Here is a 15,240-nt window from a genome sequence, read left to right as displayed (position 1 = left end):
TTGGAGAAAGTGGAAAGGAGAGCGTTAAAAATGATATCAGGATTATGGAATACTGATTATGAAGGTAGATTGAGAATTTGTAGACTGCAGACACTAGCAAACCAGGAGAAAGATTGATGATATGATTGAGACTTACAAATTTCTGAAAGAGTCATACAAGATTTCAATTGATGGAATTTTTCAATTTATGGAGGGTGGGGAAAGGACAAGAGAGCATCCTTGGAAGCTCAAAATGAATGCTGCTAAGAAGGAGATGAGGGCTAGATTTTTCTCTCATAGGGTGATGTGTGATTGGAATGGATTGCCATTGGATGTTGTGAGTGCAAGCAGTGTGAAAGAATTCAAGAATAAGTATGATAGCTGGTGCATGTAGTATGTGGCTTTCCTCGATGAGTCTCTGACTCTCCAGAGGTCTCTCTTAATAATAATAATATAAGGAAATTGATTATGATGAAAGATGAAAGAGAGGACTTGAGGGTATCTGTGGGAATGCAGTTTAGAAAGGATGAGAATAAGATTTATAGTTAGAGAGGTGCCAGATTGAAATGAACTGCATTTACAAGTGGTGAGTGGAAGTAGTATGAATGAATTTAGGAATGGGTATCACAGCTAGTGTTGGTGATATAAGCTTTCCTGAGTCTCTGTTACTCCTTGCCAGGTCTCTTGTAGTAATCAGAATAATAATATTTGAGCATTTCTGGTCAAATATCATCTCCAGCTGCATTTCCACTATTTAAGTTTTTATTTATTTTTTGTGTGTGTTTGTCAAATGTCCAATATGGACTTCTGACTGTATTCATCTTGAATATTTTTTACTATTTATTATTCAGTGACACCATTTATGTCAACACAGTATTTCTTTAATAATTCTTCTGTGAATTACAGTACTTTTTCATTGATAATTCTTATGTTGATGATGTCTGGCATATTCTGCTGATGTCATGTTTAAGTTCATTCTGGTAGCTGACTTTTCACTGTTTATCTTTGTTCTCCAGTGAAAACAGTAGGTGCCTTATTTAACTAAACAATATCCCATTTCATTTTATTTTGTTGTCATTGTCTTTTGATTTAAACCATTGCAGAATAAAATTTGGTTACCAAATTGTTGATCCATCTTCCACCACCACTATCCAAGATGATACCTATTAATGCTCCACAAGAAGATGAAGATTGGACAGCTCTGGTCAGTTCTCTGCATTTCTTAAAAGGCTATGTGGAGGTCTTCTCCATGTAAGTGACCCCTATTTGAGAGCCAGTTGAATACTGAAACACAAGATCCCTAGCCTGTGATTAGTTTCCTCTGGTATAATCCTGCCAACATAAATATTCCACTGGATATCTCATCACACCAAAATGCATATCTTTACTACTAAATTGAACTGACATCCATTTTCACATGCCTACAATTCCATCTTATTCAAATCATTTTGCAAATACTGCATGTTATTTGCATTCCTGTTTATTATTATTATTATTATTATTACTACTACTTCTACTACTACTACTACGTGACACCTCCAGGGGGTCCAAAGACTCATCGAGGGAAGGCACCTACTCTACAACGCTCCTTCCCCACTACTCATTCCACCATCTACAACTAACTGCAACTGCACCAATGCCATCTACCATCCTCCACCACCACTAGTATTTCCAACAATCACAAACATCCATCCCCACAGCGGAATTCGAACCTGCAGCCTTTTGGCTGGAGAGTGGATACGCTAACCAATCAACCAACCAGACCAGTAATTATCTTGCATATTTTTGCATCATCAGCAAACTGTATGGTTCCTATAAATTCTTTCCCGATATCGTTAATATAAACATTGAATAACAGTGGACTAAGGATTTATATCTGGGGGGGGGTACACCAATGGTCACTTTGAATCTTGCAGACAGTCATCTCTCATACACCACTTTTCTATATATATGTCAGTCAGCCATTCTCTTATTCAAGCTGGTAGTTTATAATCCAATCCCATATCCTCCATCTTATAACAGCTTCCTATGCTTTATCCTGTCTATGCTATATTTTGGATTTTGCCTTAGCATCGTAAACAAGCTTACCTTCAAAACACGCTTGTTTGTCCATCAGTGACAAGGGAAAATTTTTAGTTAGCAATTAAAGAAATCAAAGCGGTGTTTCAGTTTAAACATCAGTTTAATTGGCATCACTTTATTTAAGTGATGCCAATTCAGTTTCATGTTTTTTGTCATAAATTTACTTAAATATCTTTTATGCACCTTACTTATAGCCTATATTGTGGAATGCTGGTGATTACAAATTCCTGTTTTGTTGATTATCATTGACTTTGTTGTAATGGAATATCAACAATGAGAAGATATGTACACGCACATAATTTTACCTTTAGAGAGCACTCAGTCTTACCTTGAGGCAACCAATTAATTGCAATGCAGTAACAGATACACCACAAACAGCAGTAGTTAGATTATTTCTTAACCAGTGAATCAGTGGCAGCTCTTGGCTTAAAATCGTGGGGGTGCTGCAACTTTCGAAATATACATACACACTGTAAGTACAGTGTATACGTGTTTGGATAAAATATCAAAATTATGGTAAAAATTTTTAAAAAAATTAAACATGAAAAAATATTGTTTATTATTGATAAAATTATACCGTTTGGTATAATTCAAAATTACTTTTAAATAAAATATATTCTTCTTGTTTTGTTTCATGAAAAAATATTGTTTATTATCGATAAAATTATAGTTTAGTATAATTCAAAATTACTTAAAAATAAAATCCATTCACTTTGAATGGATCTTTAAATATTTGGACATTTAATTGTAATGTCCAAATATTTAAAGAGACAGAGAACATGATAAGCACTACGAACACTCTACTATTGGCGCAAACTGCATATAAACAACAGTGGAACTGCTCGACGAACAGTGTCGCATTACGCTAATAGCTCGCATTTCACTATGACGTGCATATGCTTGCACGTGTAGCAATATGATACTGTGGTAAACACCGTGCTGCTAGCTTCCTTCGCCCTCCTAAGTGCTACAATATGGATTTTTATATTTTTTATAAAAAATAAGAGAATTGTATAGGATTGTTGATGATAAAATTAAATATTACAAGCAAATATAAATAAATTAATAAATATATTTATATATCAAGAAAAATTGGGGATGCTGCAGTGCCTATGCACGAGCCACCCCTGCAGTGAATAGAACATGCAGAATTTGACAATTAATAGCAGATATTAAAATTAGAAAAGTTGAGAAATAAGAATTCATTTCTCAAAATATTTCTTTATATTGTTTCTAACCTAAATGTTTTTTTATCGTTTACTGAATTGCTGCAATGTTGTATGACATCATTGCCCTTGTCTATCTGGCACCGTTTTGAAGCTAATCAGAATTCAAATAATGCACCGATGTAGATATACATGCATACCACACTTCTTTTTGTTTTTATTTTTAAATTGCAATTTTTTATGATACTGAATGTTTTCAATGTTTGCTTATGAAGAAAAGAAATTGATTTTTTCCATAAAAGTGATTCAATACATATAAGTGCTAGATACCAAAATGTAACATAAAATAGTCATTAATAAAATAAGAATAATGATAAATGGTCTTGTATCATGTATAAAACGCATGAAATTTTTTCTTCACGGACTGATAAACACACTAATGTATAAGTAAAACGATGTCCAAAACCTAAGGAAGAGCATTATTTCTGAAAATTACAATCGCAAATTCAGATGAATCAGCATTTGGCAATTTGTATAACTGATGATTTCAAGTGGAAAGTGATGCGCATTCAAATTTCGATTTGCATGCAAGGGGGGGGTGGTCATGTGATAGTACTCATCAGAATAAAAGGCAAAAGACTGTATTAAGCAAATTGTGTTTGAAGTTAGCTTTTCATGAAGGAATAAAGTTGCAAACTTGGATCTCTTGTAATGTCTAAAAGACATCATATATTATGTGACACCTCCAGGAAGTTCAAAGACTCATCGAGGGAGGGCACCTACTCTACAATTCTGTCTCCACCCATATGATCACTCTCACAAATTGGTGGCAACATGGTGATATTGGTTCATGTTGGGGGTTTAATGGACTATTAACAGCACTGAGAAAGGATTAAAACTAATTTTAATACTTCCAATATTTCGTCTCTGTCACAGAGACATCGTCAGGGATTACAAAAACTTTTTGTAACAACACACACCCACACAAATACAATACACTAGTGAGTGAAACTAAAGTCCTATGTAGGTGGTGTGCCCTCTATGGGCATTTGCAGGTGGCTGATGTAAAGAGGGATCTCTGATAATTAATGTTTCCCAAATTTCTGGAAGTTTAATGCAACCATATTTGTTTAAATTAGGTTGATTCCAGAGTGCAGAAGCAGATTCAACGAACAGTCTTTCTTTTTTGAATTTACTATGGTAGAGTATATTTTTTTTTTTTTTCCAGGAAACCCTGTGAATTGTATCCAAAACATGGTCTGCAAGACCAGATTGACCATAATCGTGATTGCAGATGTATGACTTGTGTTCTTCTAACCGGATGGATGCTGATCTACCTGTCTGTCCAAAGTAAGCCAGTTTACAGGAACAAGGAAACTCTATATACTCCAGGCACTGAAGGAGGAGGGAGCTGGTCTTTGGTGGAACAGATAAAGGTAGCAAGTTTACGGTAGAGCTTAAAAGCTATATGGAGGTTGTACTTTTTTAATGATCTGGCTATTTTTTCTGATGTACCATGGATGTAAGGTATGGTGATGACATTTCTGAAGTCCTTCTGAAGAGATGGTTGGGGAATGGGAAAGGACTCAATTGCTTTTTTAATTCTGTAGTCACTGTAGCCATTGGAAAGGAAAGTGTTGTGTATGTGTTTGAGTTCTGTTGAAAGAGCAGTTTCACTGGAACAAAGATTATGGGCTCTACTGGTTAGAGTTTTAATAATGCCATATTGCTGAGAGGGGTGGTGGTGGGAGAGTTTGTGAGTGTATCTGCCTGTGTGAGTAGGTTTTCTATATATAGAGAAAGAAAGGCTACCATTAGGAAGGCGTGTTACTAAGTTATCTAGGAAGGGTAAACTATTGTTATTTTCCTTTTCTATCGTAAACTGGATTCTTGGATTTAGACTATTGAGGTGACTGAGGAAGTAATCTAATGTGTCTGGCCATGAGGCCAAATAGAGACTACATCGTCTACGTATCTTAGCCAGATAGAAGGTTTTAGAGGGGAAGAGTCTATGGCTAGTTTTTCAAAATTTTCCATGTAAAAATTGGCAGGAGGGGGTGAGAGGGGGGAACCCATGGCAGTTCCCTCTATCTGTTTGTAGATTTTGTTCCAAGAAAAATAACCAGGGTTGATGACAAAGGAAAAGAGATCTAAGATATCAGAAGGAAAAACGTTCTTTAAGAGTGTTAAGGTGTCAATTAGGGGAATATTGGTAAACAGTGAGATGATGTCAAAGCTGACCAATATGTCTGTATTATTTAAAGTACGATTTTCAATTAAGTTTTTAAAGTGGGTAGAGTTTTTTACATAGGATGTGGTAAGACCAGTGAGGTGGGTCAAAGAGTTAGCTAGCTGTTTGGATAATTTGTAGCAAGGTGCATTGGTGGCATCTACTATAGGTCTTAGGGGAAAATTAGGTTTGCAGATTTCTGAAAATCAAAGCAATACTCCTTCATCCTTATTATCTTACCTGTCTCTCCTGAATACACCATACTCATTGCATTCAATTCCCATAAGATTATTCTGTTAGCCAGGTCTCACAAATGTCATTAAATTTTTCCAGGGCAAGTAGTAATATTATTATTATTATTATAATACAGGTTTCTCCATGGAATCGAAAGACTCATCACAGGAGACTTATACCAACCATTATTCATCCAATACCAATCATACCTCACCTTAAATTCATGTGACATCAGGGTATGCGTTTAAGGAGCGGTATGGATTGCCAGCTACCTCTAGCAATCCATTCCATTCATTTACCTCTGAGCAAGCAAAATACCTAATCTTCACATTTTTACACAACTTCCAGGGATGACCCTTGTTCTTTTCCTATTTGCCACGTATTGAAAATTTTCTTTTGTGACAATCTTATAGAATCCCTTTAGTAATTGCTGAAAGTTTATTTTGCACTTGGTTAGACTATAATAAATTTAATTTAATCCTTTATCCAAGTGTGAGCAAACAAAGTTTGCACCTGAAAATATCTTCAGGACTGTGGAAAGGTAGTGCAACACCAGGCAACTCGGAGCAAAGATGGATCAAGCTATCATCACTCCTATCTCAGTATCTCCCATAATGCAAAACACATCTCCTTGCGGATATGTAAAATGTTATGCTGGTGTTGCACTACCTTTCCTCGGTCCAGAAGATACTTTCAGGTACAAACTTTGTTTGCTCACACTTGGATAAAGAATTAAACTAAATTTATTATAATCCCTTTAGTAACTTTCTATCTTGACTGTTAACTAAAGTCTGCAACTCATACACCTTCATTTTATCTTCAGAGGGAGCTTTCTGCAGAGCTTTCACCAGCTTGGTCACTCATCTCTGAATCCTCTTCACCACCTATCTGATCCCCCAAGAAACCCAAGTGACCATATTTGTGCACAGTAGGAAAGATGTGGCCAAATCGTATCCTTATAAAGAGGATAATGACCTTCATATTTTTACTTGTCCATGTGTTCTTCAGCATCCACGTAATCCATTGAACTATTTTGCCAACTTTTGCAATACGTCCTCTGAACTTCATAACTCCCCACCATCACCCCCAGATCTCTAGCCTTATAAATTTCATGTAATCCAGTACTATCAATATGATAAAAAGTATAAGTTTTTCATTCGGAAGTATATTACATTATTTTGCAACATTAAATTCATAACTATTGTCCTTTGCCCATACTGCCAATTTATTTAAATCATCCTGTAGGTTATCTTGCTCCATCCCAGTTTTTCATTATCAGCTAACAACTGAATATCTCCCCTTAAATCTTTCCCTATATCATTAATATAAAACTTGAATGAGTCAAATACGAAAGAGGCATGGCCCAAGTACAGAGCCCTGAGGCACTCTGCTAGTCACCCTTGTTTGCTTTGATTCCACCATTCACTACTCTTTGATGTTTGTCTAATATTGTGCTAAGAACTCTTCATTATTCCTGATGGTGTACATGCACGATAATTTCCCACCAGAATGATTAATCAGCTCAAGTTGATTCCCCATCCCCTCCTCACTGCATTCGCCACTCTCCTCTCCTCATCAGAAAAGAATTTTCTTCTCATTATCTTCCATACTGTCCCTCTCTCACTTTAATGCATGCATCGAAAGCTCTCATTTGATCCCCTCTGACATATCAGATGTCTTTGATCAATTCAGTGTATCCAAATATATTCACCCAACCCTTTCTTCAATTACTTAATGCCAAATTAATTAAGTGTAATCCATCCTACAAATACAAGTGCAAGTTCTTTTGACCATTATGATACCCCACGCACATCAGCATATGACTATAACTACAAATGACTTAATTGCATTGAGTCATTTGCAGTTACAGTTGTCCAATCTCGGTTCACTCATGCCATCTCATGGCATCTTGTTTTTCAAATTATTCAACAATGCCTGTCTGATCTGATGGAATAAGAAAACAATAATAATAATTTCAAATGAGATTTTTTTATTCACAGAAAGTTCTGCAATTGAAAGTATGTTATATTATTATCCTAAAACCCCATGGAGACATTTCAGAGGTCCCCTTTGTCATACACATAGTTCATCATACACTTAAACACATTCAAATTCTCTGCAGACACCACTCTCTCAGGCAATGCATTCCAATCATTCTAAATTCTCCATGCAAAAAACCTGCTTTTCACTCCCTTGCTCACACTCTCCATATACATCTTACAAGGATGACCTCGTGTTCTCCTCCAGTCTCCCACCATTTTTTGATAAACCTCTTCAATGTTAATCCTATAACAACCCCTTACTAACTTGTGTGTCTCTATCATATCACCCCATTCCTCCTACCCACTAGACTGCAAATTGCATCGTCTCAACCTTTCTTTATATTCAACATTCCAGAGATCAGAAACTATTTTGGTCATTTGCCTCATGACTCTCTAACATCTCTTCATCCTTTTGAAAACCAGATGACCAAATGTCTTTAGAGTAGTCCATATCTATCCTAATCAGATTTTTATACAAAAGGAACCAGAATCTCCTTACTTCTACAAGTCAGTTTCCTCTGTATCATTCCCAGAATTTGTTGTATTGTCCTCACAATTTTGGCAATATGTCTTCTAAATTTCAGATCCTTATCCACCAAAATCTCTTATTTCCTCCATGCCCAACAATATACTGTATCTCCACTTAGAGTAAATTCTACACTCCATCTTTGTTTCCCAAATTTTAAAACCTTGCATTTTGCAACATTGAACTGGTATTCCCACTCCCATGCCCATTCACTCAGTCTATTTGAGTCTTCTTGTAAGACCACAACATAACTGCAATACTCCACATACTTTGTCCCAACTTTGCATCATCTTCAAACAACTGAATATCCCCATCCAAATCTTCCCCAATATCATTAATACAGGTTAAATAGCAATTTCCCTAAAATAGACTCCAGAGGCACATGACTAGTGACTTCCCTCTTCTGGAATATTGCTTTCCCATACACATCATGTTGATATCTCTCAGACAGCTAATCTTCAATCCAATGCACTAGTCTAATATCCAGCCTCATCCACTCTAGTTTGACTATCAACTTATTATGCAGTAATCTATCAAAAGGCCTTTACAAAGTCTAAGTATACTACTGCGTATCCTTCTCTCACAATCAATGTTGATATCACCTTATTGTAATAAGTAAGTAGATTACTAAAATATGACCTCTCCCTTTAGCAAATCTGTGCCATTTATCAAAGATGAGTTTAAGGAGTGGTATGATAGACTGTATTTCTCGGGGGGGGGCCCTCCCCTCAATGAGTCTTGATAGACTTTGTGTTTCTTAGGAAGGACCTCCCACGATGAGTCTTTTGACTCCATGGAGGCGTGAATAATAATAATAATAATTATTATTATTATTATAATTGTTGTCAACTGAATTCTGGATCCTGATTCTCAAGTCTTTTCAACACTTTAACCACAACACCTGACACACAGATTGGCCTATAATTTGATGTTTAAATTCTGTCATCTCCTTCATGAAGCAATACAATCTTGTCTTCATCCCATTCCTTTGGAACTTGAATCAGTGCAGACTCATATTAAACAAATACGTCAAGGCAGATGTTAACTCCATTGGCACATTGCTTCAAAATATGCAGTGATATATCATCAAGTCACACAGCTTATTAACATCAAGTTTGCTTAATTCCACATATACCTCTTCTTCACCCACAATCAGTCTCTCCTTATCATCATCCACTGCTCTCAATCTCTCCATGATGTCACATTCACAAGGATGAAAGACTTTTATGAAATGCTCATTAAATATCTCAACTATATTCTCCTTGTACCATTTTCTCCAGTCACTACCATCCTACCATAATCATTCTTATTTTTGCTGGCTGCATATCAAAAGAACTCCATAGGATTTTTTTTTGGCTTCATTAGCTAACTGCTGCCCATACTGAACTTTATTACCCTTACCAACTGAGTCACCTGTTCTTTGTATTCTTCATGGAATTGATTATTACCACTCCTCTTATGTTGCCTCATAATGCCTGTATTCCCTAACCTTATATAATCTTCTGACAATTAGAATACATTTAGACATCTTCTACTAGATAGTTCTTGAATATCATCTAAGCAGCATTGATCTTCTTTCCACCCAAATCCTTATTCCATGCTAAAGCTCCAAGCTGTCTTCCCACCTTCTCATAATCACCAGCCTTGTATTTCTACACATATCCTTTCCTCACAGAAGTCCTCAAACAGCTGACAACCACCCAAGTAATCACTTCATGGTCACTCTCACCAGATGTCAAGTCTCTTTCCAGCTGGAAAGAGACTTGACATCTCATTTCTAATAACATCCTCTAATAAGATGATCAAATCCAAGACCCTCAATTCTCATGTGACCTCTATTACATACTGTCTGAAGTACTTGTCCCTCAAAAACTCGAGAAACTCATTTTCTTTACTTACAGTTGCTATCTTCTCATCCCAATCTATAATTGCCATAATTAAAATCACCCATAATGATCACTCTTTTTTCATTCGCTTATACATTTCCTGGTCACTACCCTCGACATTATCAGATCTACAGCAATATCCAACAAAGTATAGGAAAACCTCGTTAACGTGATTAATTAATCCATCAATTAATGCACGTTAAGCGAATACAATAAACAATAGGAATAATTACAATCCATCCATCAGTTAGCGTAAATTTGAAAAAAATAAAATATATATCTGTGTGTGCGTGTGTGTATAATCTATATTAGAGGATAAAATCATCAAAGTTAATAAAAATCGATTGCTTAAATTTTTATTTAATATCTAAGCAATTGATTTTTTTACAAAAAAAAAAATTAAGATGCTTGAATAGTGCTTGACTTTTTCATCTTGTCATGCAATTTGTGATAGCTGTTGATCGCTTTGTCAAGATTTTGGTGGACTTCGAAGCTTCATTCCATATCAGGATCAGCATCGAACAAAATTTCCTTAGCATGGTCAATGTGATTGAAAACTAGCTCAGGTTCTATTGCAGTTAGCTTCTTAGTCATAACATTCTTTTCTCCTTCTGCTTCTTCTTCTTCTTTATATGCGCTCTGTTCTTCTGGTTGAAAGAGATCATTCTTGCTTAACTGTTTTGAATGGGAATTGAGCAAGTTTCTCACATCATTATCCAGTTCATTAAATCCAAGTTCTTTTCCAATTGTACTGATTTCTTTAATAATGTTATCAGCTGGGTTATTAAAACCAATGAAATCATTTGCACATTGAGGTAAGATCTTCTGCCACATGATTCCTTTATTACTGCAGCTTTCTTTATCAGTCTTTCTCTTTTCCAATCAGAGATTGAATATAATAAAGCCTTATAAGTATCTAAATTAAAACATGAAGGAAAAGTGATTGAGCAAGAGAACAGAGATTGCACGTGCTCTTGTGATGATAGCTTTGAGTCTACTGCTGAGTGTCGCCGGCCACCGCCTGCTGCACTACCACTGCCCACTGGCTGCTACATTGAAAAGTGCCACCGCTCGCTGCAGATTGCCAACAAAAAATTTCCCATAACGTAAAAAATTGGCATTAAATGATTAATCACTTGCTTAAAGTGGGAAATGGTATCATTTCACTCACTCGCTTTGATTATCGCACATATTGAATCCGTGTTATGCAAGATTTTCCTGTATTTCATTCTATTCATCTCTATTTTACACCATAACTGCCTGAAAACCATTACCACTATTTCCCTCTTGCATCTCTACCGTGTATGGACATAACTCTTTTTCTCTCACCAATAGCACTTCACCTTTTTGCCATTTCTGTCTTCACAAAATACATCATACCCTTCCATCTCTATTCCTTTCAGGATGTCATCCTTATCCAACCATGTCTCACTTGTTCCAACAATTTTTGGATGAACAAACTCAATCAGTGGAACCATTTCATTTCCCTTGTTTGTGATACTTCTAACATTCATATACAAATAACAGCTCATTCCTGGATCTCTAACAAGTTTCACTGATACCACTTATTAGATGTGACTTCTCCATACTTTCCTTGAGCCATTTCTTTTTCTCCTTACTTGTCCCAGAACCTTCTTCAAATCCAATTGTTTCTCTACATCCCAGGTCATCCCCCATTCGTTTTTGTCTACACGCACATTCACATCCTCTTGGAGCATCTGTCTTTCTCACACTGTGTTCCTCTCTCCATCCTAAGTCTCTCCACATTTTTCTCTGTTTTTGTCTTGCACACTTGTGCTCTCATTTTCTACACTCATGTTACCCACTTGTTCATTCATATCACTTCAATCTCCTTTCTTACTTTCCCACACTTTCACATTGCTTGTCACTTGCTCAGATTCATTGTCTGCACTCATTACTCTTCCTTATTAATATTACCATATTATAACTGAGGTTTTTAGTATACTTTAAGGTTTAAAAAATTCTTATATATTAGATATTTTTATAACATTGTTATACAACAGATGTTTTAATTTATCTTTTTTCAGGTCTATGAAACTTTTGAGGAAAATCTGGTAAATGCACCATTAGCATTTATTAACATGATGAAAGGGAAAAATATTGGAAAACAACTAGTTCGTATAGCAGACTTGTAACATTATCTCTGTTTACAAAGCAGTAAAAAATTGCAAAGGATGTAGTTGTGCAAAATATTCATATTTTGATTTATTTAAAATAATTTTTTGAACTTTACAAGATATAAATTTTTAAATTTTTTATTTTTAATATATAAAATTAGTACTTTGAATAAAATTGAGCCAACTTGATAGGTTAGAGTAAGTTGTACTGTTTAGTTCTCTCCTTTGAACATGCAGTGTCTAATGATTAATCTGCAGATGAACTTTTCAAGTTACTTTAGGCCTCCAATAAGCAAGTCAGAGGTCTCACACTGGGTGAGAAAGTTCATCTACCTAAAGATGATACAAATATCCATACTCGTGGTAGGATTTTGTTGGTGAGAGAACAAATACATTAACCACTCAGCCAACTGACCTGGCTGTTTTTTTGTTGTTGTTGTTGTTGTTTGAATTTCATATCAGCTTTAAGACAAAGTGCATTCGGCTCAGTCTGCATTAAAATCTACACTGAATAAACACTGTACAGTTATCTGTTATTGTTAATTGTAATTAACTGCAAATAATGGATTTTTGGAATTTTCTGATGTTATATTGGGGATTCATTATTTGTGTAATCAAGAAAATAGCAGATAACAATAATGTCATCCTGAATTATTTAAATTGAAAGACAGATTTACTTTACCAAAGGCTCTCCACATATACAGATGCCTAACTTCACTCTTTAATGGGAACAGATTGCCACTACTTGCGTTCTCCTTGCTGACACAAATGAAGCTATTTGTGCATTAAAAGAGGAGCTCACCACCATGCTGAACATTGACCTTTGAACAATCCTTTCTAATATCTTGAATGTTCAGCAGACAAACAGTTTCAAAAAATAAGATGTTGGCAAGTCAAAAAAGTTTGATTATCTAATAAAAAAAACTCAGATTTTGAGCCTGAACAACCATTAAAAAAAACAATGTTGTAAACCTATCATCCTTCATCCTGAACTGGATGGAAGCAATTAGTGCACGTGCTAGTGGCCACAACTACATACTAGTACCTAAGAAAATTCCTGCAGAAGAAATTATGATCCAAGTAGAATGAAATATCCTCAGCCTTCTTACCCATATTTCCAACAACACATTAGACTGGATGTAGGCAGTATACTCACTCATGCAAAACCATCAAAAAGCAATCACTCAAGGAAAGAATATGAATTTCTACAAGAAATTAAAAACTATAATGGAATAGCAATTACCAAATTGGATAAGGTGAATGCCACTGTAGTTTTAAACCAAAAAGATTACGTAGATAAGTTTGCCTTGTTACTTAGAGATTGCTCGACCTACCTTCCTTTAGACTATGATCCCACCAATACACAGATAACATTTCATGGGCTCCTTAAAAAGGTCACCTCTTGGCCTGTAGATGTCATCAATAAACTAAAACTGTATAACTATCCGCCCCCCAAAAAACAGATACCTTATTTTTTGGAAAAAGACGCACCTTTTTACATAGAAAAATCTACTTAAAATTGTGGTGCATCTTATGATCCGAAGGTAACATTAAAATATGAATCTTTACACTGAACTGAAGCTGTTAGCAAAGTTCAATTACTGGTGCAATATTTTAATAAAATTAGTAAATATGCCACTGAAGGTAGGTACCTAAATTATCTCGCTGCATGCGGGTGAATCACCGATTTAGAGCGTCAATAGTCATTAGTGTGTAAACATATGTGCTTTTGTACAGTTCATTTGAATTATTTTTTATAAGTCATTAAAATTTTTATCTTAAAATTAGAAAAAATGAGTGTAAAACAAAAAAGACTTTCGTATAACATGAGTTATAAATTAAATGTAACAAATTATGCAAAACAATATGGAAACAGAGCAGCAGAAAGACATTTTGGTCCACCACCAACAGAAAAAATGGTTTGCAAGTGGAGAAAATAAGAGGAACAATTAAAACTGCTGTGTAAACACAATAAAACATTCCATTCGCACCTAGAAAAATGGCCAGAATTAGGTAACAAATCATCGAAACATGGGAATATTTGTTTCTACGAAAATGATAATTTTTGAAGCGAAACGATGGGCAACTGCTAATGGAATTTTAGATTTTACCAGAGCACTGTCTTGGTACTTTAGATTTATGAAAAGACACGGGTTATGCATGCATACAAAAACCACTCTAGCCCAAAAATTGCCGGCTGACTATGAAGCTAAAATTATAGAATTCCATAGATTTGCCATATCAGTGAGAAGGAAATTTAACTTTGAGCTTAACCTCAAAGTTTAGCTCAAAGAGGTACTTCATCCATGCGAACATGGATGAAGTACCTCTAACTTTTGATGTTCCTTCAAATCGGACAGTAGATTGAAAAGGCACGTTCAAGATAAAGGCTGGATGGACGACAGGAATGAAATTATGGGTACAAAAGATATGGACAAAACGTCCATGTGCGTTGTTTAAAAAGCCTGTGATGTTAGTGTGGGACCATTCAGAGCGCATAAAACAATCAACCAAGAAGCTTCTAAAAGAAACGAATACAGAATTAGCTGTCATTCTTGGAGGCCTTGCAAGTCAATTACAACCCTTGGATGGATCTATTAATAAACCATTCAAAAGTTTTATGCGGGAAGAGTGGGAAATGGATGGCAAAGCCAAATCACGATGTTACAGCAACAGGATGTATGAAACGGCCAACAATTTCAGAAGTATGTACCTGGGTGAAAAATTCATGGGAAGCTGTGAAAGAAGAGATGATTATAAAGTCATTTAAGAAATGCGGGATAAGTAATGTGATGGATGGTACCGAAGATGACGGAGTCTTTGAAGAGAGTGATAACAATAGTTCAGATGATACAAACGGTGACATTAACGAGACCAGTGATAGTACCGAGAGTGAAGATGAATTGAATATTGCTAATGCAAATTATTGTAACAATAAATAAAATTTAAGTAAGAAT

The 15,240-nt window shown here is 35.5% G+C and overlaps 1 protein-coding gene across 3 annotated transcripts in view; it reads left to right on the top strand.

Moving 5' to 3' along the window:
* The window catches only part of LOC150102652 (prostaglandin reductase 2-like), a 175,536-nt gene extending 163,055 nt beyond the window's left edge, over positions 1–12,481 (top strand). For all 3 annotated transcript variants that reach the window (XM_090398961.1, XM_090398959.1, XM_090398960.1), the window contains one exon: positions 12,194–12,481. In XM_090398961.1, the coding sequence (XP_090255087.1) occupies positions 12,194–12,301 (108 nt within the window). In that variant the 3' untranslated portion in view covers positions 12,302–12,481. The remainder of the gene's footprint in view (positions 1–12,193) is intronic.
* Positions 12,482–15,240: the final 2,759 nt, after the last annotated feature.

The sequence above is a fragment of the Typopeltis vanoorti genome, chromosome 10 (genome assembly GCF_054136105.1).
Source record: "Typopeltis vanoorti isolate ZY-2024b chromosome 10, IOZ_Tvanoo_1.0, whole genome shotgun sequence".
NCBI lineage: Eukaryota > Metazoa > Arthropoda > Arachnida > Uropygi > Thelyphonidae > Typopeltis > Typopeltis vanoorti.
Note: the sequence above shows the minus strand (reverse complement) of the source record. Positions and strands in the feature narration are given on the sequence as shown.